The sequence below is a fragment of the Strigops habroptila genome, chromosome 2 (genome assembly GCF_004027225.2).
Source record: "Strigops habroptila isolate Jane chromosome 2, bStrHab1.2.pri, whole genome shotgun sequence".
Taxonomy (NCBI): domain Eukaryota; kingdom Metazoa; phylum Chordata; class Aves; order Psittaciformes; family Psittacidae; genus Strigops; species Strigops habroptila.
Window position 1 is genome coordinate 12085852 of NC_044278.2, and position 24061 is coordinate 12109912.

The window sequence follows — 24061 nt, forward strand, 5'->3', positions numbered from 1 at the left end:
CCAAAAATGTACTCCCTATTATAGTTCTTAATTTGATCAAACAAAATATCTGTTCATTCTCATACTATTTCCTCAATCTCTTTAGTCAAACAGGAAAAAATTCCCACAAAGGTAACATGTATAAACTACCTTTCAGATTCCTGAAGCATCACAACTCTGGAGTTGTATCTCTGATACTGCCTTTCAGCTCAATGGTTGAGCCAGCATTCACCTAGTCTGTTTTGTGAGTGTACAGAGAATTAACATTTGTGAAGTGTTTCAAGCACAGCAAGTGTCAAGTCTTTTCCTCTGACACAAATCACAAACCCAAACCAGGCACGTCCATGGATAATGTTTCATATTGTCCTTGTGGCTAGTGATTGTAAAGGTCCTACAGACCTCTTAAATGTTTTTAGGAGCTAGGCATAGCTGCAGATATACAAAAGAGTGTGAGTACATTAAAAAAATATATAAAAACATTCCTGTTTTTTCTTTTTATGTAGTCTTTTCTCCATCAGAAACTTCTCGTATCCTCAAAACCAAGCGCTTCTCCAAACACTCATTTTACAGAGCTGCTTCTCTGCTCTTCCTTCCCTTTTCCCAGGGGGAGCAGTGGCTTCACTGATCATGTGCCACGACAGCTCCTGATTAATTCTGATAGACAACCAGCAGTTAGCTGGCACACCATCATCATCACCCTAGGATGAACAATAATCTGCCTCACCATCTGCTCCCAGATTTATTTTTAACCAGCCCATTGGTCCCTCCAGTGCAGCGGCGTGACAGGAACGGCACCCGTCCCCCTGGAATTGGTGTGCTGTGAGGCAGGGGGTGAAGGGGGAACGTCCATGCGTGTGTCCCCGAGCATCACAGTGGATAGGAAATAGACGGATGGATAAATGCAGGATCAGAGGAAAGAAAAATCACTTCTTCACCACAGGGGCAGGCAACTGCCTGTTCTCTTCCAACAGACATGGAGTGCCTGCTGGTTTTTCAGTTCTTTGGGCAAGTTTGATAATGTTAAATGGTCCAACGTGGTAGAGTAGGGGGAGGTGATGCATGTTGACCATTTACTGATGGGAATATGAATCCCTGCATTTGCTGAGGCCCATGCAAAATTACAGCATTAAAAGCCTTTTTGATCACTGCAATTCACCTCTGAAAGTTAAAATAATACAGCATTCACAACCAGACAGGGCCCCAAGCGAGCTGTGCTCTTGTGCCAGTTAGCCTCAACCTGTGACAGCCCTTGTGTAGCATGAACTTGATTCATTAACTTGAAGTGGAACACCAAGATGGTTACATCAGTATGGGAAGCAAGATGAGAGCCATGGGAAGGACATGAGCACAGGCTTGATAAAGTCATAAAGGAATGAGGAGGTTAATTTTATAACTGCATGGCCCTGTTGGCTGCCATCACACTCGCTTTCAGGCACAGAAGTACAGTCCAGGAGTGACAGTAACAGTGACACTGTGGCTATGCCACTGCTGAGAAGTGGTGGTGTCACCAGCAAACTGCAGGCGGACAATGATATATGTGGAAACTGATGTCATGTTGTAACAGAGACTTAGAAACCAGGTGGAGCGTAAAGCTTTGTACAGTTGGTAAAATGAACTACACATCTTTGATGTACTGTCAGCAAGATCTGATGATGATTACCCCACAGAAAACAGGGAACTGTTGAAAGCAGTCTCTGGGATATGAAGAACTGTCAAAATCTCAGAAGGATAAACACAAAGGACAGAAAGAGAAGTTCTGAGGGATCTGAGAAAGAGTAGAAATGTAGAGGAACCTTAGCAGTCCAGCCTCCTGCTCAAACCAGCGTAATCAGACTTGACTGCTCATGACTTTATCCAGACATGAAACCTTCCAAGCACAACCTCTCTGGGCAACCTGCTGCACTTGCTTGACCATCCTCCTCATGGTGAAAAGGTCTTATATCAGCTTGGAACCCCTTGCTTCGATTTACAGCCACCACCTCTTGTCCTCCCACCAGGCACCACTGTGAAGATCCTGACTTTGTCTTCCTGGTCATCTCCTGTAAGTGCTGAAAGACAGCTATTAGATTAGGCCAGAAGGGGATAATCGTTTGGGCAGCACACTGCAAAAAACTCGCGTTTGTACCAGAGGACAAAACCAGCAACCAACAGTTTTGTGCTGAAAAAACAAGAAGAAAATTTGGCTGCTATGTCTATTAATAAATATGTCATGCAAAGCATGAGACAACGCTAATGCTATCCTGCTTTATTCTGCCCTATGGATACCTCTGCTGAGAAACCAGTTGTAGCTTCAGATCCCATACCTGAAGATGGGGACCAACCGTAACAATTCCAAAGGAACAAAATGACACAGCTTAACACGTTTCATTAGGGAAAAAATGGAAAGACTTGTTTTGTTTTAAGAAGGTGGTGGTAGGGAACATAAAATTTTGGATATTTAGTATGTTACAGTAATGAAAACAGTGACAAACTGTTCTTCAATTTCACACGTACACACAAAAGATTACTCACAGATTTAATTTAGGGTAAAAAACCTTTAGGTTAGGGTATTAAGACAAACTGATTATAATAAGCCTGGAATATGCTAGCCACGGAGGTTAAATTTATCCTGCTTTAGAATAGGCTGATGGGCTATCTCATCTAGCCCTACACTGTATCTGAAAATAGCCTTCAGCACATTCTGAAATGCAGATATCTTTTACTGTACACTCATTCCCTACTTTGTACCTACTTTTTAAAGCAGAAACAAACACAACATTTTTAAAGCCATAAGCATAAAATTGTCAACAGAAAAATTCAAACAGAATTTTTCTCCCACCTCCGAGGGCTGTTTAATAAATAACATTGCTAACACCAGCTTTCCTTAGAAAATAGGATTCTGCATCATCGTTCTGGTTCACAAAGAAGTGCTTTATCTCGTTTCAGGCTTTCTTCTGGACATTTTAATCAACAGATTGTTAATTTTAGCATATATTCTTCCACTATGCTTATGCTGAAAGCCAGTAAGCCAGGGCCACAGTAAGTGAAGGGTACCTGCACACCACCTCTGAGGCACTGCACTCCTTACTCAAACTAACCTGTAAGGGGTGCAAAAACAGGGTCCAGAAAGAATTGGTTCCATATGCAAACTCCATGCATATAGAGGGACAATCTGGCCCCTTTCGAAGAGGCTAGAATCACTGCAAATGATCAGGTCAACCACCCTTTTGCAAGCGCAGCAGTCATTTGAGAGCTGTGAGATACACCTTTCCCTTGCTGCAGGAACAATGCAGGCTGCTTTGTCTCAACAGTTGCATTCTGTAGTGATCCTAACCACATTACTTCATACACTCAGTGATCCAGAGAACAATTCAGGGGAGCAGCCGCAGCCTGTGCTGTGCTGCACATACACCCTGGCTGCAGGATAAACCTGGCCAGTTCATCATACCAGAGGATGCTAAGGCAGTATACACCACCATGTCTTTACCTTACAGTGAAGCAGCACACTCTTATGCAAGCTTTATTTTGCTCAACAGCAAAAATTACTGATAAAATATTCTTCATACAAAAGCTCCCATAAGAATGCTGAAGACCATCATGCTGGCAGCTCTCTCCACACAAGAGGTTCTGCACATTGTGCTGTGTCCCAACTGGAGGTCTGCCCGATGCTGCACGACATGAAATTCCCAACACTGGAAGGGATGTAAGATTATCCATTTGCCCTCTCCTTCTTGTTCATTCCAATAAATGCTATTTTAGTCAATACCTCACAGAGTCTTAACACCTTTCTTACTGGGATCATAGCAAGCACTTGTACCAGCGCCTCACACATCACTGACACAGACCATCTGCTAACCTCTTTCAGTGAAACTCACAGCAGTGCTTTTTACTTTAACACAGTATTTCATGTCTGACTCAGCACTGAACATCTCATGATGCTTTTGTCCTGTTTTCCCAGTCTCCCAACACATGCAGCTTGAAAGAAGAGTATCACATTGCAGGTTGAATCCTATGAGGAATTCTTGATCCTCACGTTCTTTTCTGTTGCTCCTAGCACACTCACAAGGTATGCTGTAAGATGTGCATTCACCCTTTGGGACACTCTCAATAGAGTGAACTTGCTGATTTGAAAGTGGGAGGGAAGAGAGATTAATCCAGCTTGAATTCATTTAAGTGAGCACCCCTAAAAACCCCAAACTGGCAACATTCTTGATCCTTTGCACTTTTAAGCAGCTTCAGGGGTGAATACAAAAAGTTACAGATAAGGATTGCTACCAAAAGTTCACACTCAAAACACTGTCCAGAATCTGAGCCAAAGTATTTGTGATCTTGGTTTGCTATAGGTGGTTTTAAAAATACAGTTGAATAATAATGACTGGCATAAAAACTGTTTTAAGACCAAGTGACAGAGTTTGGGTTTATAATTTTATATTATTTTTTTTTACTGAATAGCTTTCTTAATGAAAACTAAATCCTATTATTTTTGTAGGACAGTTCAGTGTCACTCCTGGGTTGGTCTGTTCTATACAAAAGAGAAGTTTAACATACACCAGACCATATGTGAGCTTGATTTTAACATGTGCCAGTTTAAAAGGCCTTCCAGAGTCACAGAATTAAAGTGGCATTCATATGGCACACATGACAGCTGAGAGGGCTCTTCCCACTGGACTTAAGATGCTTAAAACCAGACATGGACAGGAGGGTTACTAGTCCACAAGGCTCCCTTCACTAGCAGCAGAGTATGCAACAAAACCAATATTCCGAGTACTTCTCTATTCTTGTATTAAATATACCTTTTTACAGAGCAAGTCTCCATCCACAATTTCCTTATTGATACACTCCAAGATCCTCTCTATTCCTTTTGCAACAGCTTTCCTTTTAACAAAAACCTTGCATTTTCCAAAATAGTTTCAAATCAATTTTGCCTCATTCACAATCTAGGGAATGAAGCAGTTTGTTCTGGTTCCGTTTGAACAACAAAGACCAAGGGATGTTCTGCCTTAGAGCTATGACTAAATAAGCCAAAGAGAGAATAAAAACAAAAGCAAAACCCCAAACCACACAACCTCACTCTGCAGACACCTGCACCCCTTGCTTTCTGCACTGAGAAAAGCAGAGCTTTTAATGGGAAGCAGGCACTAAAGCAACCACTTGTTATCACTGCAATCCCAAACCAGAACACTCTCAATTCTCCTTGGGCACAAGATGAAGAACAACACTAGAGAGTTAGTGGCATCCTCTTCTGTGTGCTCCAAGGACTACCTTTCAGCTAGTTCATCATGTAAAAGTCACAGCCATCCCCATTTAATCTATTCATTGTCTGCCGGATGCACATCCAAAGAAATTCAGAAAAACACCGCGATACAGGTCAAAGATGCAAGCCAAATCTCTCTACACTTCACAACAAAGTATTCACTACTTATAAAGGATTTACTTCAGGGTCAAGGAAAGCCAGACAAAAGATTTCAGTGGAAGCAAGAAGAAACATTCAGGTTTTTGACAAAAGCAGTCAGCAAGAGATCAAGGTGCTTTATTGAAAACCAGGCAAGCCTTCTAAAGAGCACCAAACACTGCCTTCCAAACTGATCAACAAATCCAGAGGCTGATTTAACAAAATGATGATGCTCTGGATTTTCAAAATGTAAAACAATTCCAAGACGAAACAATGCTGGCACTGGGCAAGGGACTGGAAGCTATCTTTGGAAGTGAAAGGAGGAAATCTGAAGCTCCAGATCACTGATACCCAAAATGTTTCGACTGCACACCCCATCAGTAAAACATTTATCATCCCCCTCAAAATAAGGATACTTACTTATAAATTACATCCATGCACTACTGTAATATGTACTTCAAAAAGCATTCACAAAAATTAAAATAGGTTGAGATAAAGACGAAAAACTGGGTTATAAATATTTTTTATTAATAGTACGAAAAATATTTTCTTCATAGAATCACAGAATGGTTTGGGTTGGAAAGGACCTTAAGATCACCCCGTGGGCAGGGATGCCTCACGCTAGACCATGTCATCCAAGGCTCTGTCCAACCTGGTCTTGAACACTGCCAGAGATGGAGCATTTACCACTTCTCTGGGCAACCTGTTCCAGTGCCTCACCACCCTCACAGTAAAGAACTTCTTCCTTATATCTAACCTGAACCTCCCCTGTTTCAGTTTGAACCCATCACCCCTTGTCCTATTGCTCCAGTCCTTGATGAAGAGCCCCTCTCCAGCATCGTTGTAGATCCCTTCAGATGCTGGAAAGCTGCTCTGAGGTCTCCACGCAGCTTCTCTTCTCCAGGCTGAACAGCCCCAACTTTCTCAGCCTGTCTCCATACGGGAGGTGCTCCAGCCCCTGATCATCCTTGTGGCCTCCTCTGGACTTGCTCCAACAGCTCCATGTCCTTCTTATGTTGAGGACACCAGAACTGCACACAGCACTGCAAGTGGGGTCTCACAAGAGCAGAGGGGCAGGATCACCTCCTTCCACCTGCTGCTCATGCTTCCACCCCAATAGATTGTTTTGCATGCAACCCCACTTTGGAGGCTGCTGCAGACAACCTTTTCTCCTCCCTCCTGCTCCTAAGGACATTATATAGTCTCTTGCAGCCCAGTGGGGAACAGCATTTACCTTGAGCTAATGCAGAGAAAAACAACTATGACAGCAGCAAACCCTGCAACTGGCATTCAGGATTTGGGGAAGGGTGAAGGAGAGCTGAGACTCACAGGTCATGTTGTTAGGGATTATATTTCATAACACACTCGAGAAACACTGCATGTTGGTGGAGGCCAAAGCACAGATGTGAATTTACTTGTATGGAGGGAACTGAGCAGGAATGTGAATTATTATAGGGAAAAAAAAAAAGTGAGCCCAATCTTAAGTTTTGAAGAAGCTATAGGATAATGGAAACATGGGAAGCAATCTGTTTTGATTGGGGAAAGGGAGGACGTTCAACTGTTTTGGATGCTCGTCAGCAAACTAAAGAAACATAGTCCAGAAATTCATCAGAACATGATTGCATAAGTGGTGGAGAACACCACTTGTAGAAAAAATCATGGTTCACTGTCAAACTTAGAGGGTGTTTCATGGGTCTACCCTAGTTTGCTTCTATTTCATGGTTTCTACTAAGGACTTCGATTGTAGAATTGCAAATGAATATATAACATACTAATAAGACAATATCGGAAAAGGCAGCAAAACCTTGGTAGAAGACCCGATTGGAATGAAAAACTGTCTTTATAAACTAGAGAAATTGTCAGCAGTCAACAAAATGATGTCCAGAGCATCACACTTTAAATATTATTCACCCATATCAGCACCTTACTTTCTATACTGCTTACAGAAGACCATTGTGAGCCTTATAAAAGCATCTTTGCATTGGCAGGGTAAGTATGAAAACACTGTTCCGACACTGCAGCATTAGGGCATGTACAAGGACCTACACAGACAAGATCAAAGTGAGTACCTATGCTTTGAGACTATACCACTAGGAATATTCTCAAACAAGATAACTTCCGAGTAAGATACCAAATCCAAGCTTTAGCTGCTATAACCTGAAAATAAAAAGCATATCACGAAATGTATTAAAGGATTTTGCATCACAACTGACAGCAGCTCCTAAATGAAGAGTCATCACAAGTGGAGGAATCAATGTTTTGACACTGAGAAATTGTATAGTATACCTGTAAGCAAACACTGCCGTTACAGTAAAGAAAGTAACTTAATATAGCCTTCACAGATACAGGCAGTGATCTGAGAGGAAAAAAACCAAATACATAAACAAATGCTCAGATGCAGACTTCCAAACCCAATTTCCTGTCTCTCAGCATTCAGAAGCTTACAGGGTCTTAATGCTCCTTTTCAAACTGATTATAAACAAACATAGGGACATTAATTGCAAATCTCTCAGCTCTCATAGGGAGTTTCAAATAGAAGGCCCGCTGTGCTGTTTACTTGCTTTTGCTTTTCCTCTCTTTAAGTACGCACTCATGCTTGGTACCACAAATGCTTCTACCGGAGCAAGTGGAATTGGCACAACTTCAAGGTAAATTGCCATCTTGCTGTTAAAAATGCATTGTGCACAGATTTAACTTGTATTTTACCAGATTTGATATAGCTGAGCTAATAAATGAAAATTCAAATTAAAAGAGGGTAAGAGAAGCAAGCTCTTATTTCCTTCCTTCACAGGTGGAAGAGCAGCAGTGCACAGAAGAACTTGAATTTGTGATGTAACGTGTCACTTGTACTCTAAAGAGGGAGAAGCAGGGTATAAAGGATTCATTTTTGCCAAAGGTAACTTAGTTTCTTTAACTGCACAAAAAGAAAGGCAGAAAAACCTCAGAAATTTGTGAACACTTGTGTGTATTTTGTTTTCTAGATTAATATAAACTAGAAAGATGATGTTCTGGGACAGTGCTGAACACTAGCAGAGACTACTCATTGATAGCATTGATTGAAGCATTAGTCCTATTCACATGGGATACAGAGGCCCAGAGTTACACAGAATTTGAGCCATACAAAAAATATTGGTAAAAAGATTCTGCGTCTAAAGCTGTTGGTCTAACCAGACACATCAAGCAAGTGTGAAGAAAAGGTGTTATACATTTCTCATTCTGAGGATGGAGAGCCTAAGTAGTAAGTCATAAAGCCATTTGAGTATGTGGCAGAAGGGGGATCTCTGCAGCTCATGCCCAGTATGTCAACCTGCAAGTTTCTGCTGTGGTGTCGAAATGACAGTCACCCAAAGCACATTTAGGAGAACCCTAATGCTGATGTAGGCACGGGTCAAGCTCACATCAGCTTAGCCACATCTTCTCTGGTTCCACAACTGAAGCTGTTCATCCCTGCATTAGACTGTAACCACTGCAGTCTTGACAACACACAAGGTGGCAAACCCTTAACACTCAAATTCCTGAATGTAACACTACAGATTCAGATGATGATTAGGATTATATTTTGGGAGCGAATATCAAACTGCTGAGGAGCATAGCAGCCTTCATTGCTTGAAAGCAGCAAGTTCATGTCTGTTTTACAAGGCACTGCTCTTAGCAGTCATCAACTTTTAGCTCCAGGAATACCAAAATGAAACACCACAGCATTTACCAGTGGCAAGACCCTTGGCCATGAGGAAAGACTACAGGCAGGACTGAGGAACTCATTCCTCAGTATAAACATTCCAGTCTGGACACCCATTGTTCACTATCAGATAAAAATACTTAGATGATAGTAAGCAGCTCAACCAGTAAGAGCACACACAGATCTCTTGAGTTAAATACTTTAAAACCCTTAAAAGGATCAAGACAAGCACTGAACCAGCCCAAAGTTTTAGCTGATACAACACCACATAAAGGCGGTGGGGTTATTTCCTCTTCCTTCATCAGCTTCTCTGACATTTGTAAGATTTACATCAGTAATTTTAGATACACATTCACATCAGGCGATTTAATTATGACTGTTACTGACTTCTCATATGAAAAATAAGTGAGGTTTCGTCTGTTTTTAAAATTGACATGGTCTGTTCCCAACAATAATCACACCTTCCTGGTATCTTGTTCACAGAGCAGGAAGAATCACTGACACTGCCATCTTTCCATGTCAGCTTGAGCAAAGCATCATGAATCACCTAATTCTTTGTCTTTTATGGTCCAGTTATATCCCTGCCCTCCACTCACTGCAAGATCCTACACATCTGCATTTTCTGCCTGCCCTTAGATTTAAGGGCAAACAAGCAGATCTCTTTTTAAACAGTTTCACCACCTCAGTGCAATTATTATGGAAAATAAAAAGCAGGTCTCTCTTCTCTCAATTACAGTGAATTACATTCAGAAGTTGTTAATCTTCTCTTTCCAACTTAAAACTACAGTATTCAAGTATTCCCATAACCACAAACGTTAGAGTTCGTATGCTCAAGTCATGCAGTAAAATTGCTAAATGCATTTATCTATTTGTCAGTAAAATTGTTTTCAGAAGTAGTTTAACCCCTTTTCTCAGCCTGGACTCGGGAAACTGGATCCTACCATTTTCAGACCAATAGCAAAGGTAATAAGGAAAAGACAGTCAGCTTAGTTCCATCTGTAAGCACAACCAAAGAACTTGTATTAGCCACAGTTAAGTCCCCATGAACAAGCAGAAGAATAAAACTATTAAACAGCCCGGGAGGAAGAAAATTTTTGACTGCAAAGAGGGAAAATTCTTCCATGCTGCAATTTTAGATTGGCATTATCAGAGTGGATTTGCGTTATTGAGCTTTCTCCTGTTCTGCCAAAGCAGCTGCCTGTTTCCTTCCTGCACCCAGATTTCCTTTAATCATTGAAGACAGGATGCTGTGTTCTGACGAAATGCCTTTCCTGGCCATCCCTGGTGGAGGGAATTAAAAGCCTTGCCAATCCTTTTGAAATGCAAATCTTCACCAAGTAGGTTTCATGCCTCTTGCTATTGTTGCCTTCCCTGAAGAGCACTGGTAGGTGGAACAGTGAACAGTGGACTGTTTACTTCCCTAATAATAATAAATAAATATTATATACATTATATAATAATATATATTATAGAATAAGGAATATACATTATTATATAATAATGAAATAACAATTATACAATATAGAAAACATAATATTATATAAAGAATATTGTCTTGCACTTGCAATCCCCATATCTCTCCATTTCATTTTCCTTTTTCCTCTTCCCAAATCTCACATTTTTCAAGCAAAAAAGCTTGTTACCTCTAGATGGCAAAAAAACCAAAGCCTGATCCTCTGGCAGTAACATCCTTAATTCTCTTATGTGCATCACCAATATGGCTCGATAGAATTATTCTTCAAATCTTAACTATTTTTCTTACCTGAGACCTCAACAGAATAAACATCAGCCCAAATCCTTCATTTCATGTTAACAGAAAAATCTTCCTCTGCCCATTTTTGGAGAGCATAGGTAGGGGAATAGCATTTTAATTAGAATGAGAAAGAAGCACACAGACCAATAATCTAATATATGACAGGAGTAGATACTGAACCTGACCCTCCCAGGGAGCAAGGAAGTGTCAATACGAAGACTCTGAGCATATTTTTGTTCTTTGGGTTCAATTTCAGCCCACGGTTGTGGGGGATGATGCAGAGAGAAAGATAATTATTTCCAAACATGAAAGATGAAAAGTTTTGTGCAACAGAACAAAGTTCTCCACAGAAAATCTTCTACACTGCAAAACATTCTCCTGAAGTCAGTGATGAGGGCTATACTGAATCATTAGAATGGTGAAAGCAAGACTGAAAAATACAGTCAAAAATACATATTTATGAGCAATTCCAGCCTAATGGAAGTGGAGTTCAGAAGGTTTTTTTTCCCTTTAGGGACAGAGATTCAGAATTTTACACTGTTTGACAATGATAGGTTAGGATCAGTAAGAACTTACAGACTCTAATATAAAGCTTTTAACAAATTCAGACAGAAATTTTAATGTTCACAGCTGATAACTGACTAGCAACATGTTTAACAATACACACCTTACCTTATTTCTGGCTTTATTTTGTAGTATTACCTACCTGCATTCTCAGTTGCACCCCATTCCTCACAAAACATGGTTAACAACAACCAGAATAAGCACTATATTGCTTGTGGAACATTTTTATCAGGCCATGTTTAAGCAGAACCACCAATGTATGGATCCCTTGAGTTGGCTGCCTTGTAGGTGCACGTGTCCAGGTTCAGCAAGAGTATTTCTGAGACAATATTCCAATTCATACACCTAACCTTTTTGAACTGTGCAGTAGCTCTGGACACAGTGGAAGGTCAAGCTCTCCTGCAGCTCAACAGAAGGCTAACAGAAGCAAAGAACATTTGCTTCTCTCCTTAACTTGGTCCTGAGATTTAAGTGAACTACAAAGTTTCACAAATGCTGTGCCTACATTTCTCCATATACTATACTGACATTACCTGTCAACAGTATCTACAACACTGACACGCACACAACTTCACAGCAGTTGGCCACTATTTTGCAAATGCAGAATATCTTGCCCTAAAACATCACAGAAGCCAGAAGGAACCAGCAACTTTCTATTAAAATGAACTTCAATATCGCTTTAAATTCAAGATTGCTGTTGGTAACCTCAAACCCATCCATCACATTTAAGAACCAGATTGACTCTGGCAGGGACACAAATAGTTCTTATTCTTGTAAATGAAAGAAAGCAGATTTTGTGCACTGGCAGGGCCCATGAGGATGGCAACTGCAAAAAGTATATGTTTGGCATATAGGAGGATGGCATTACTGCCAGCATTCAAGCATTTCCATTAGGGCACCTGCTCCAGTTTCACTTGGCATACTCCTGCAAGCAACTTGCTCCTCACAATACTCAGCTATTGTGAAAACCAGCTAGCAGAACCCATCCTCGTTGCAGCCCCTGCAGCACAATTGATCAGCTCACTATAGAAACCCCATGTTTCTCATTCAGTCATACAATTGATATTTCTTGGTAAGCTGGGAAAGCAGTCTGAACAGACAGGATGGCAGAAAGAACAGCTTGAATGTTGCCAGAGGGGAAGTTGTTAATTTTTCAGACAATGTAACAGATTAACAGAAAAGGATATTTATCCAAACTCTCAGTGTACACCTCTTGAGGACAGAATTAACTGGCAGGAGGGATAAACTTTGACCTTCTCTTCCACACATAACAATGCATTCATGCCTTTAACATGTGAAAAGCTAAATGCAAAGAAAAAACCAAAACAACCCAAACAAACAAAAAACTCAATCCAAACCCACCAAAAAAAAAAATCCCTAAACAAAAATGCACATCCCACCCCCAAAACCAACACCCCCCACCACTCTAACAGCACTTCAGCAGACTGGCAAGAGGAAGACTCTCCTTGTTTTCTCATCCCTCCAGAGAAAGAGATTTCACCCTTCTGCCACGGTCACTTTTCATCAGGTTATTCTCAAATTCAGGCATTGGGGTGTGCGGGTGGGGAAATAATCACAGAACAGAAGATTACTTCACTACACATACTAAAGCTTGGGCCCACCTGAGAATGCATCTTCCTTTAACAAGCAGCAGCTGAACTTGGAACACTTTGCCTTGCAAGGTATGGTATAACATCTTAGCTTGCAGTGGTACAATTCCTACTTCTATCTGTAGAGGACTACATTTCATCCTCAAAAAAAAAACCACTATAAAAGTTCCAAACATCCAAACCAAGGAAGTCAGAACTCCTCTAACCATGGAACTGGCTTCAGCAAACCACTGTGGGCACCTTTCATTTGTCTTCTGGAGTTTGTGCACAGCTTAGTAATGTTTTCAAGACTTCTACGTCTACTTGCTTTAGATCACGTTTTGGTCCTTCAGATGGGCCACATATTCCAGCTGTGTTCCTCCACGCAGGAGAAAGATGGACACATCTGTGGTGCGTCTGAGAGGTACATGCAGAAAATCGGGAACAAAAAATTCCTTAAGTAAAATACTTCTTCTTGAAGAAATACAAGATGACCACAGATACCTTGCCTTTCCATTTCATCCTCTAGAACTTGTGAATAGTTGAAGCAAAACTCACTGAATCTACCTGGTTAAGTATTTCACAGTAAAGCCCCTGTTAAGATTAGTCTTACAAGACTTCCTTATAGGCTCATGAAGCAGTTATATGTCACTGTTACTTCATCCTAACTTACCATTTCTGACACCACAATTATATTAGTACTATGCCATCTCATGACCTGTAAGGCAACACTGACAGTGCACCAGTAGCATGCCTGACCTGTAGTGTGTGCTGGAAGATGTACTTCAAGAGGGACATACTTGGGCCTCTGACTTCTACCCTGATAGCACGTTGGGTGAAAACACAACATGCTGTATCACTCTGATCTTAAATTGAAAAACAAAGACACTAGTTTTACCTGGCCAAGGACCAAGAACAGCTATGCAAAGACAGTCCAGGGGCCCAGTCAGCAAGTTTGAAATACATTACTCTAAGAGCACTATACAGGATACAAGCTAATAAGCTCTGCCAGGGGACCACAGCAGGTTATCAATGGAGAATGAGGCATGGAAGGTGCTCTAAGGACACAGTAGTGCTGTAACTCAGTTGTGAAATAGCAACTTGAACACCGCCTGCAATGTATATGTGGAATTACCTATATGTATTTATTGCTTGGGCACAGTTTAGATAGCAAACTCCAGGAAAATCAAAAGATATCAACCAAATTTGCTTCTGCATTTGACAACAATATCAATCTACATTTCATGCTGCAGTTTCCCCTTCCTGCTGACCTGGGTTTGCAACTGGAGAAGGGGAGCAATTTAACATTTAATGTCTTCAAAAGACAAAAAGAAAATTGAAAAATAAGCACGTTCAGAACCACTTTCTATTCCCTAGAGGAACACCGAGGGGCTCATTCAGCTCGGTGTGCACCAGTTTTAGACCAATTAAATTAAAAATCCTGTACAGAACTTTTGAGCAAAGACATTTCTCTTGAAAAGGTAAATTAAACTTTTCAGTGGACTGCATGAGACACAGCAAATTATTGATTGCTCAGAAGCAATCGGGATTTAATATGTATTCAATATAAAATTAGAAAAGAGAGGAATCCTTTCCTCTTCTCAGTAAGAGCTGTTTCTGCTTCAGTTCATATACACAACCTCAGCAGCTCTGAGCTGACAGAGTTGTTCTTCCTGTCCCACTGTGGACACATTAAGCCAGCCAGCAACCAGAGAGAGATGCAAGTGGACAGAGGGAATATCCAAAGGAAGCTCATTAGGAATTAAAGAACTTTTGGTTTTTTTAACTTCAACCAAGAAGACTATGCCAAAATACCAACTAAGCCAACATACTATACCCTCGAATTGCATCCAACAGCAGAGAGACTGCAACACAAGTAACAGGATTCTCCATGAGCTCCCGATCTGACTTCAGATATCCATACCTAAAAGGATGACACACTGCAGATGGTATTTCCAAGGACGCAGTTGCAAAAGAACAGCAAGTTACTAGAGTAAAAGATAGGAATGCTGCAGTCCAGCTTTTATCATTGCAAACGGCTTAGCAATATTCACAGGTTTTACAGAGATCTTCTTGCTGTTATCTATTTCAATTTGCAAAGCCAAGAGAAAAGTTGAAGTGATAACCTTTACTGGAAGGGCAATTATTCTTGCACTTCTAATAATAAAATGTCCTTTGCAGACAAAAAACAGGTACCAATACTGTAAGCCTGGGCATGCGTTTATCAGATCCTTTTCTTTAATCTAAGAGACACAGCACACCAGCCAGAGGTCAATGTGGAATACAGGGAAGAGACCAGCCAGCACTCTACAATAGGCAACAGCTTTTCTGAGCTACTCCAGTGGCTTATAATGCTCTGGTCTGATGTTCTGCACAGCACAGGCTCTAACACTACCTTCACCTAATTCTCCACCAAGCTGGGAAATCCATGGTTAGACTAAATGGTTATCTTTCAGACAGGGTGTCCAATCCACTGGGAATGAGTTCAAGTCACAGACATAACCTACACATCCTTTTTAAGTCCTTCCAAAGAGTATTCTTACTTTTAGAGAAGCATGCGTTAATTCTGATCTGTTTTTTTCTCAGCTTTCCCTTCCCTGTGGCTCCAAGCCTTATCAAGCTGAAGCAGTGTAAAGCCAACAGGAATACTCTTAGAGCTTTTGCCAGGAGTTTGAATAGAAACAGAGAAACTAAGCAGAGCACGGGCAGTTTGCTTCTGTTGGTGTTTGCCAAAAAGCTCTCAGTGGCAGCACAGACAAACAAAATGTGCCTGTAAAGTCAAGGAAAGAAAAAAAATCACACTGATGGGTTTACATACACTTGGAGAGCTAACAACAAGCACATCTTCACAGAACTTGAAGTTGTTCAAAATGGAACTGCTCTGAATCCTTTCTTATTCAAGGGAAGTTTCTGGTATGCCAATTTACAAGAAGCCTTTTAAAGTCCTCATTTTAGCTGGTAAAAAGCTGCAAATTGTTGTAGTAGTTGTTGTAGTAGTAATATCATATAGCACATGCACATATAGCACATGGTAGACAAAGCTATCCAGAATGCCTGTTCTGAAAATCACTGAACCTAAAGGACAAGAATCAACAGCATAAAGATCAAATAGGATTGACTATGTAGTGTAGATATATAGAATAAACAGCTCTAAGAGAGAGGAGACCACGAGGATGATCAGGGGCTGGAGCACCTCCCATATGGAGACAGGCTGAGAAAGTTGGGGCTGTTCAGCCTGGAGAAGAGAAGCTGCGTGGAGACCTCAGAGCAGCTTCCAGTATCTGAAGGGAGCCTACAAGGATGCTGGAGAGGGACTCTTCTTCAGGGACTGTAGTGATAGGACAAGGAGTAATGGGTTCAAACTGAAACAGGGGAAGTTCAGGTTAGATATAAGGAAGAAGTTCTTTACTGTGAGGGTGGTGAGGCACTGGCACAGGTTGCCCAGAGAAGTGGTAAATGCCCCATCCCTGGCAGTGTTCAAGGCCAGGTTGGACAGTCTTGGACAACATGCTCTAGTGTGAGGTGTCCCTGTCCATGGCAGTGGGTTGGAAGTGGATGATCTTAAGGTCTTTTCCAACCCAAACCATTCTGTGATTCTATAAGTGATTTATTTTTTCTAATGGCTGGCAGGGACAGAACACAAAAAGAGATGTACCAGAAATGGACACCAGAGCTCCATAAGAAAAGGCAAGGCAAAAAAACAGGGAGAAGGGAAGCATAAGAAAAAATTAACAAAATAGATAAGACAGGCTCAAAAGTCATTTGAATCAGATGAGGAAGATTTGAAGCTAGTGCAGAACTTGCCTGCGGAATTGGAAATTCAAAACAAGAAGAGAAGACAGATGTGTTCTGAATAGCTCACTGGGGATGAAACAAGAAGCTGAGCACCCAGAAGAAAAGGCAGTAGTTCTAGAAGTCAACGCATAAGACCAAAGCAAAAAAAAAACCAACAATCAAAGACTAGTCAAACTTCTAATCTCAGTAACAGGGCCCAAACCACACAAATGCTCTGCTGCATACAGCCTGCCTGAATGAGATATAAAAGGTGCCCTGTGACAGGTACAGAAAACCAGCCTCTGAACACATTATGTGCAACTCTGTTATGAAGTACACAACTGACATGCAAGAGGCTGACAGTAAACGCGCAGGGTTAAAATGAAACTCAAGGTGTTATCTTCCCTTCTACAAAACTGATACTGCCACCTTCAATCTGTTCTTCCCAAATTAAATTTAGTATCAGCACACAGAATAAGAAGGGGATCCAGTATGTTACTATTACAGTGCATTTTCAGGAACAGTAAGATAGCTATATCCAAAATCATTCACCAAACCAAGAGCAAACTGTGGGAGGGCAAAGCATAGACAAGTATTTAGCTGCTATGATTTCCAGTGACAACAAAAGACTCCAGTAATTACAACTGCAATTAAGAACTTAAGAATTAAGTACCTCCCAACAGCATCATCTTCCTGATTCACATTACTCACTTGTCTTCCATCCTCTTCTTTCCACTATTATTCATGTCTTACCTAACTGAACGTTATGGTGAGGACACTTAATGTACAGATGTATGTAAGAGAGACCAACTGTAATTACAATTTACTGTTAAGATCATGAATTTTCTTCACAGTAACAGAAGTAATAGAAACACAAGACTGGATAAAAATTATATTGCAAATGTAGAAGAGAACAAAGGAAAAACTACTTCATCTAGCCTTATATTTCCTTTCTAATATCAACTTCACCTGCTGATGAGTATCCCGATACAGTTTGGTATTTAGAATACCTAAGGAAATCCAGGGCCGAATAACAGTGTGATGCACTGTATGATCTCACTACTCTCACTCCTTCACTTCAACCCCACTCTCCCTTTTGCAGTTTCTAGTCACATACTTTCTTTCAAATTGACCTTGAATTTGACAGTCGACTCCAACGCTACACTAGATTTACAAATATGATTAGTGTATAAGAACAGGATACATCAGAGAGACCTTCCCCAGCCAATCAATTAACCATGTTACAGAACACATATCCATGAACATGATTTCTAGTTTTGTGACATTTAATATATTAATCAAGCCAAGCCCAGAGGTACAGAGCAAAGACAGCTCCCTCTGCTGGGAGAGCCAATGCAGCTCCTCCTGTCCTTCCCCCACACTTCTCACAACAGGCTTGCGTGCCTCTAATTCTCCAAGCTTATTTTATTTGGAATCAGATCCACAAGATGGGATCAAGTTATTTAGATTGCTCTGCAATTTCAGGAACTGGCCTACAGAAACTACATTTCTGTAGTTTCTACATTTAAAAGCACAGAGAAGAAAATTCTGCCCAGAGGTCTGTAAGTGCCTGATGAACACCCTATCTCTACGTGAAACACTTGAAAACCAAGTGTCCCTTATGTCAGCGTTCCCTGCCAGCCCAGGTCTGGGAATAGACAGAGTTCAGCAGTGTTATTCACAGTGTGCTTTATAAGATCTGGCTTTTCTTAGCGCTACACAGTTAAACTCTTTCTTGTATGTCTTTGCCTCAAGAGGTAGTCCTTATTGAAGAGAAGGGCTGCAGCTTTGCACCTGCATGAGGCTTCATCACAACAGCAGCTCATGCAAGCGCTAGTACGCAGAACAAAGAGTGATGAAACAACAGAGCACAGGCAGACAGCAGGCGATGGCAGAAGTGAAAGGCAGTGATCTGTATTTCCAATGCTTATATTAGGATCTTCTAGGAAAACTACAGTCTCTTTTCTTTCTCAAGCATCCCATCTGAAACACAAGTCCAGAAGCAACATTTTTCATTCTTACAGCGTTGGTGTTTTTCTTTCTGTAGATCTCAAAACACAAAAGCAGGTAAGAACTGTCTGCTCAGCCTGTAACAACCCAGCCTGCACTAATTCCTGCCAAAGGCATTGCCAGGTCAATAGGCAAACCCCAAATCTGTGACCTCTTAGGTCAGAAAGTTCTTCTTAGCTTTGCTTCAAGTTTCCATAGCAAACTTTTGCAAAGTAAAAGCAGGCTGTGTCCAAGCTGTTTGCCTCTAAAAGCAGAAGTTACTGATGCTGCTTCTTCAGAGGCAACAGTAAAACTGCCACTGGGGAGAAAGTGTGGTATCTGGAGCTCTTCATTTAGAATAGATGGGGCTAAAACTCATGACCTGGGCAAGCCACGCTTAGAGCCAACAGACACTCACTGGTCAGAAAACCAAGTAACTCCTTCAACACAACATGCTCCTTTTCACTTTTCAAAAGATCCCTTTGTGAGATGAAGCAGCAGCAAAACTCCAGCTTTTCTGTCACCCTGACTTTCACCATCTGACAGTTTCTTTAACATTACACGATTCCTACGAGTACCAGACAATACGCGTTCAACCTTTTGACAGCATAGTAAGTTTTTGGAGCTCTTTTGTGTTGAGATGTTTAACGGCAGAAAAAGGGATTGAGAAAAATCACATTTAGAGAGATCACACTCTCAAAGCAATATTTTTACCATTTAAAAGCTACATTTAAAATTACCTTAGTGGCAAGCTTGCTACTCGGTTTGAAAAGATCTTTCAAAATTAATTGGATGAACAGCAACCAAAGTACATCTATACCTCTGTGCCCTGAAAACATACCCTTCTTACTATCAATTATTTTCTCTCCTTCTGAAACCACCAATAGTCAATGAAAAAACAAACACCTCCATTTATTTCAAAATTAGTCACAAATGGAGCGAGCTAAAAAAGCCTCCATTTGACAGTTGGTAACCTGTAAGAAACAGACCTCTGCTAAAGCTGAGAGACAGACGCAGATGCTGTGGTAAAATTGAAAGAGCACCAAGGATCTGACTTACGGACAGGCTCTTCACAAGCATTCTTAATTCACAAATTGCAATTGAATGACTACAGCCATGGAGACATTTTAGAAGCCTCTTTGCCATCATTGAATAAGGAAGGGCAAGAGCAATAACCTCCACTTCTCACCCTTTGTTTCTACAATAATTGCTCAGCTTGCATTTGAATTGTAACTAGGGAAGAGGAAAGCGAAGCAGAAGAAAACACAGCACATCTAAAAGCATCCCCATCTGAGCGACAAAGACAAAAAGCAGACAGTGAAATAGGATGTCTTTTAACAACAGATCACCAATTTAAGTGCAGCTTAGTCTAGACCACTGCAGAGGATGCCTTCCATGCTCTACCTGCTCTAAGAGCTAACAGGCTTTGGCCCTGCAGGCCTTTTAAGTGACAAAATTTGATCAACATGGCTGCAGTCTAGGAGCAGCTCAGGTCAACCGTGACTGAAACACACGTGGCTTTTAGGCACCCTGCAGCAGTTGCACTGCCCTAAGTTTCAATGAGTGAGAGACGCTTCTGTATAGCACTGGTAAGTGTTCCAAAGACATCTTTGGAAAAGGATGGCTAGCCACTGGCCAATAAACCTTGTTTCTCTACATGCCTTGTCCTCACTAGCTCCCTCTGTGAGACACCCAAAGGTGTCTCAGTTTTTTGTAATACAGAATTCCAGAGCAGCAGTAAACATGCAAACAACAGAACCCTCTGCAATATAAAGCAGCCATTCCCACTAAAAAACCAAAGCAAACAAAATTTGCCACTTATTCACCTGGAATGAAAACAAGCACTTATCTCATGGTTTAGAGACAGTATGAGACCTTCCTAAACAGTAACTGGAGAGCCCTATCCAAACTGGTATTGCATGTAAAAGCTCTTGTGAAGCAACAGTATTATCATGCACTATCTAGATGAAACTATCATTGACTTAAGTGCTAGAAAAGGAGAACCAATATACATAAATTCTACACAGGTATGTTCTTATTGAAAGTGAAGTAATTGGCTATCTTGTTATTTGCATTAATACTGACAGAACAAACTGCTGGGAATTGCTGGGAAAACAGAACTCAACCTTTCCAGCCATCAGCAAAACCACAAAACACTCCATGTGCCAGTGAATGATTTCACATTGTGGAGACAGCCAGTGCCTGTGCTTTAGATAAATCCTTGGTTGACCTTATCAGCTCCTGGAACACAGGCCTTGCTGTCCAAGCCAAATCCCAGCATCATTGTCTTTTGCATCTCCTTGACAGCCACTTCTTTGCTCTTGGACATCACCACCCACAGAGGCAGGAGGATTCACCTGCAAAGTGTTACAGGTCCCTTTGGGACCAGATCTCACACTCCCCACTGTATTTGTTCTCTGCACAGGTTCTCTACTCTTCTTACTGAAGCAAACTGCAAAAGCACTATTCCTCTTCAGCCTGATGCCCATGACTGTGGCTGCCACAGGTTCATCACTGTACCTAGCACACCCAGTTTCCATATCCAGTGGTATGGAAAATTCTGTGCTGGCACTGCTGGTTTTGGTGCTCCATGAGGGAGCAACTTCTACTTGGAGAGCTGCACAGGATTACAGCAATGACTGTTACTTGACTTCATGGATTCTGCTTCTCTTGTACTAAATATGATTTTCATGGTTGTTTAAGTAAAAAGAGTTTCACAGCTCTTGATCTTTGCAGGCAGGAAAGAGGGAAAAAGATAGTCTGAACATTTGTTGGGGGGCTGCCCTTCTCCAAAGCAGATTAGGCATCAGTAACCGTGGATTAAAAGCTTCAATACCACTAAACAGTGAATTTTTACAGTTTCTCATTGTGATAACTGACACAATGCATCACACCCAAATGTTTCTGATAGACTTCCCAACCAGCTTGCTTATTTCTGCTCCCAGCCTTCCCTCCCCAGATAATCCCAGATTAGACTAGTGAAATAGGATCTCATCAAGTGCAGGTGTTCCTCCTTTTCTTCCTTGGCACAAAGCATTTGGACTGCCCCGGTAGACAATAACACCCAGAAAAGATTCTTATTTCATATGCATGAGACAGATCTGCGGCTCCACTGAGACTGACACACAGACTTGAAAAAGAATCTTGTTTACTCTCAACCACAGACAAGTCTAATTAATTTCTTTTAACTTTCATGAGACTGCCTTACCCTGGGGAATCAAGGGTATGCAGTGTAATGAGCTGGACAGAAGAAAATTAAATCGTAGCAACTCATCCCTTGCATGACTATCTCTAAATTAAAACTTTTTGCAGACCAAAGTCAACTAAACATACTCCCTCTCTGCAAACTACCAGTAAGTCATACAGTTTACAAGCAAGAGCAGGTTATACTGAAAAACCTTCAGCTTCCAACAAGGACAAACTGCTTTATTCACCTTTCAAGGCTATTGTGGTAAGACCTCCATTTCTCTACTGCTTGTCACTCAAGCATTTTAGCAGCACTGCTATTTGCCTGTACAGACTGCATAAGTCCGTATACCTTACTATTGGAGTTTGCTGAAACATTTACCACCTGCAGAAACAGAGTGCCCTCTAGCTCCAGACGAACTCCAGAGAATTTTCCTAAGACTGTTTCCTTCAAGTCCAGCACCTACAAAGGAGACAGCAAGAGCATTCTGTTACCTGTTGTCTGTACTCTTACCTGTCCTGGGGTCAAACAGCTGGTTGGCCTCCAAGTCTGTGAAGGTGCTGAAGCAAATGGGGCATTTAAAAGAGGCACGATTGGTGGAGTCTCTTTCATCCGTCTCAATCCTCCTCCTCATGTGGTCCAGCTTGTACTTCACCACGTTAACCAGAAGGCGGTAGTTGATGAAGTAGTAGTTATGACGGGTGGTTTTGCCATCCGGAGCCGTCTCTACCCTCATCCTGCATTTGATGAACTTGTCACCCTTGAGGGTGTTGAGGACAGCCCGCAACTGCTTCCTATCAAACTTAAGGAGCTCTAACATGTCCTCTTCCTTCACACAGGGGTTCCTGATGAGAATGTCCAGAGCCAAAGCATGTTCAATGCCATAAAAGCCACGCACCACATATTTGGCAAGGCGTTTGAGAGCTGCTGGGACCTCAGTGAGAACGTCTGGGTCAGTCATAGCAGGTTCAGATCTTGAGCTTCATGTATACTGCAACGAAAAAAGGCAGAAAGATTCTTAGCTAGTCTTCTGACTTCAGAAGTTTTATCTCACTTAAAGCTAAGAAAAGAATGGGGTGTTTCCCACTTCTCTTTCCCAAGTCCTGTACTGTCTTCTTGGGTATTAATAATGACAATGCTACAGAAGTAGAACTAGGAAATGGTACCTCTCATTCAAACAAAATGATTGAAAACCTAAAGAAAGCCAAAAGAAGTTGGTACAATAACATACGGCAGATTTCATTTCTACTCAGTTACAGCCAAGAAAGCTGGAATAAGAAAGCTGTCTTGAAGCTGAGCTCCAGTAAACAGCTTCATGATCAGCTGAGACTTGTAGCTTGGGAGAAGCAGAAAAAGGCTACAGCAAGAGAGGTCCTAAGAAAGCCCAAGAATGGAGTAGTCTTGTGGCCCCAGTTGACATTACTTTATCACATTGTAGGTAGCTCTGCCTGCTTCTACTCCTCAGACATCACTAGGCAAAGATATTACATGAGGACAGCTTGCTAGTCCAGGCTGGTATGCACTCAAACAAAAGCCCCCAGGTGCACAGTGCAAACAAACAGACTTTTTCCCTACTTTCTTACAAATGGACCTTAGGCAACCATCTGTAGCATGAAAATTGTTAGCACTGCCAACTCCTGTATCACAGACCGCTTCAGCCTTGATCTTAGATGAGCAAATAGGACCTTACGAGGACTGATCCTTCCTTTGAAGTGTCTCACATTTAGGCCTTAAGAAGTCCATGAATAATACAGCATGATAAATGAAGTAAAAATGAAGACTTAGTGAACACGAAAAGATGATGTGCTTAAAAAGAAACAAATACTCCATGAAGTATCCTTTGAGATAGTTACCAGGGCTTACCATGTTGCCTGCGACCAGACAGTCATTTCTAAATACTGTATTTTCAGTTCATTTTTAATTCACCTTGACATCAGATGGCACAAATAGGCAGGAAAATTATATGCTTCTGGGTCATACATTGGATCACATATAGGATCATATAATGCAAGGAATTCAATTCCTCATATTGTCACCCCTGCCACAGACATAGCCAAAAATCAAACCCCAGTAGGCAAGTAACAGCAGTGACTCTGCTGAAGCAGCCAGTTTTGTCCACTGGAGAGAGAAAGGGAAGCAACGCCATAAGGCACAGAACGAAGGCTTACTGTCATTT

At 41.3% G+C, this 24061-nt stretch overlaps 1 protein-coding gene across 5 annotated transcripts in view; it reads right to left on the reverse strand.

Moving 5' to 3' along the window:
- GTF2E1 (general transcription factor IIE subunit 1) overlaps positions 1 to 24061 on the reverse strand; it is a 54861-nt gene that overhangs the window by 22990 nt on the left and 7810 nt on the right. For all 5 annotated transcript variants that reach the window (XM_030471474.1, XM_030471471.1, XM_030471473.1 and 2 more), the window contains one exon: positions 22399 to 22876. In XM_030471474.1, coding sequence (XP_030327334.1) covers positions 22399 to 22846 — 448 coding nt within the window. In that variant the 5' untranslated portion in view covers positions 22847 to 22876. The remainder of the gene's footprint in view (positions 1 to 22398; positions 22877 to 24061) is intronic.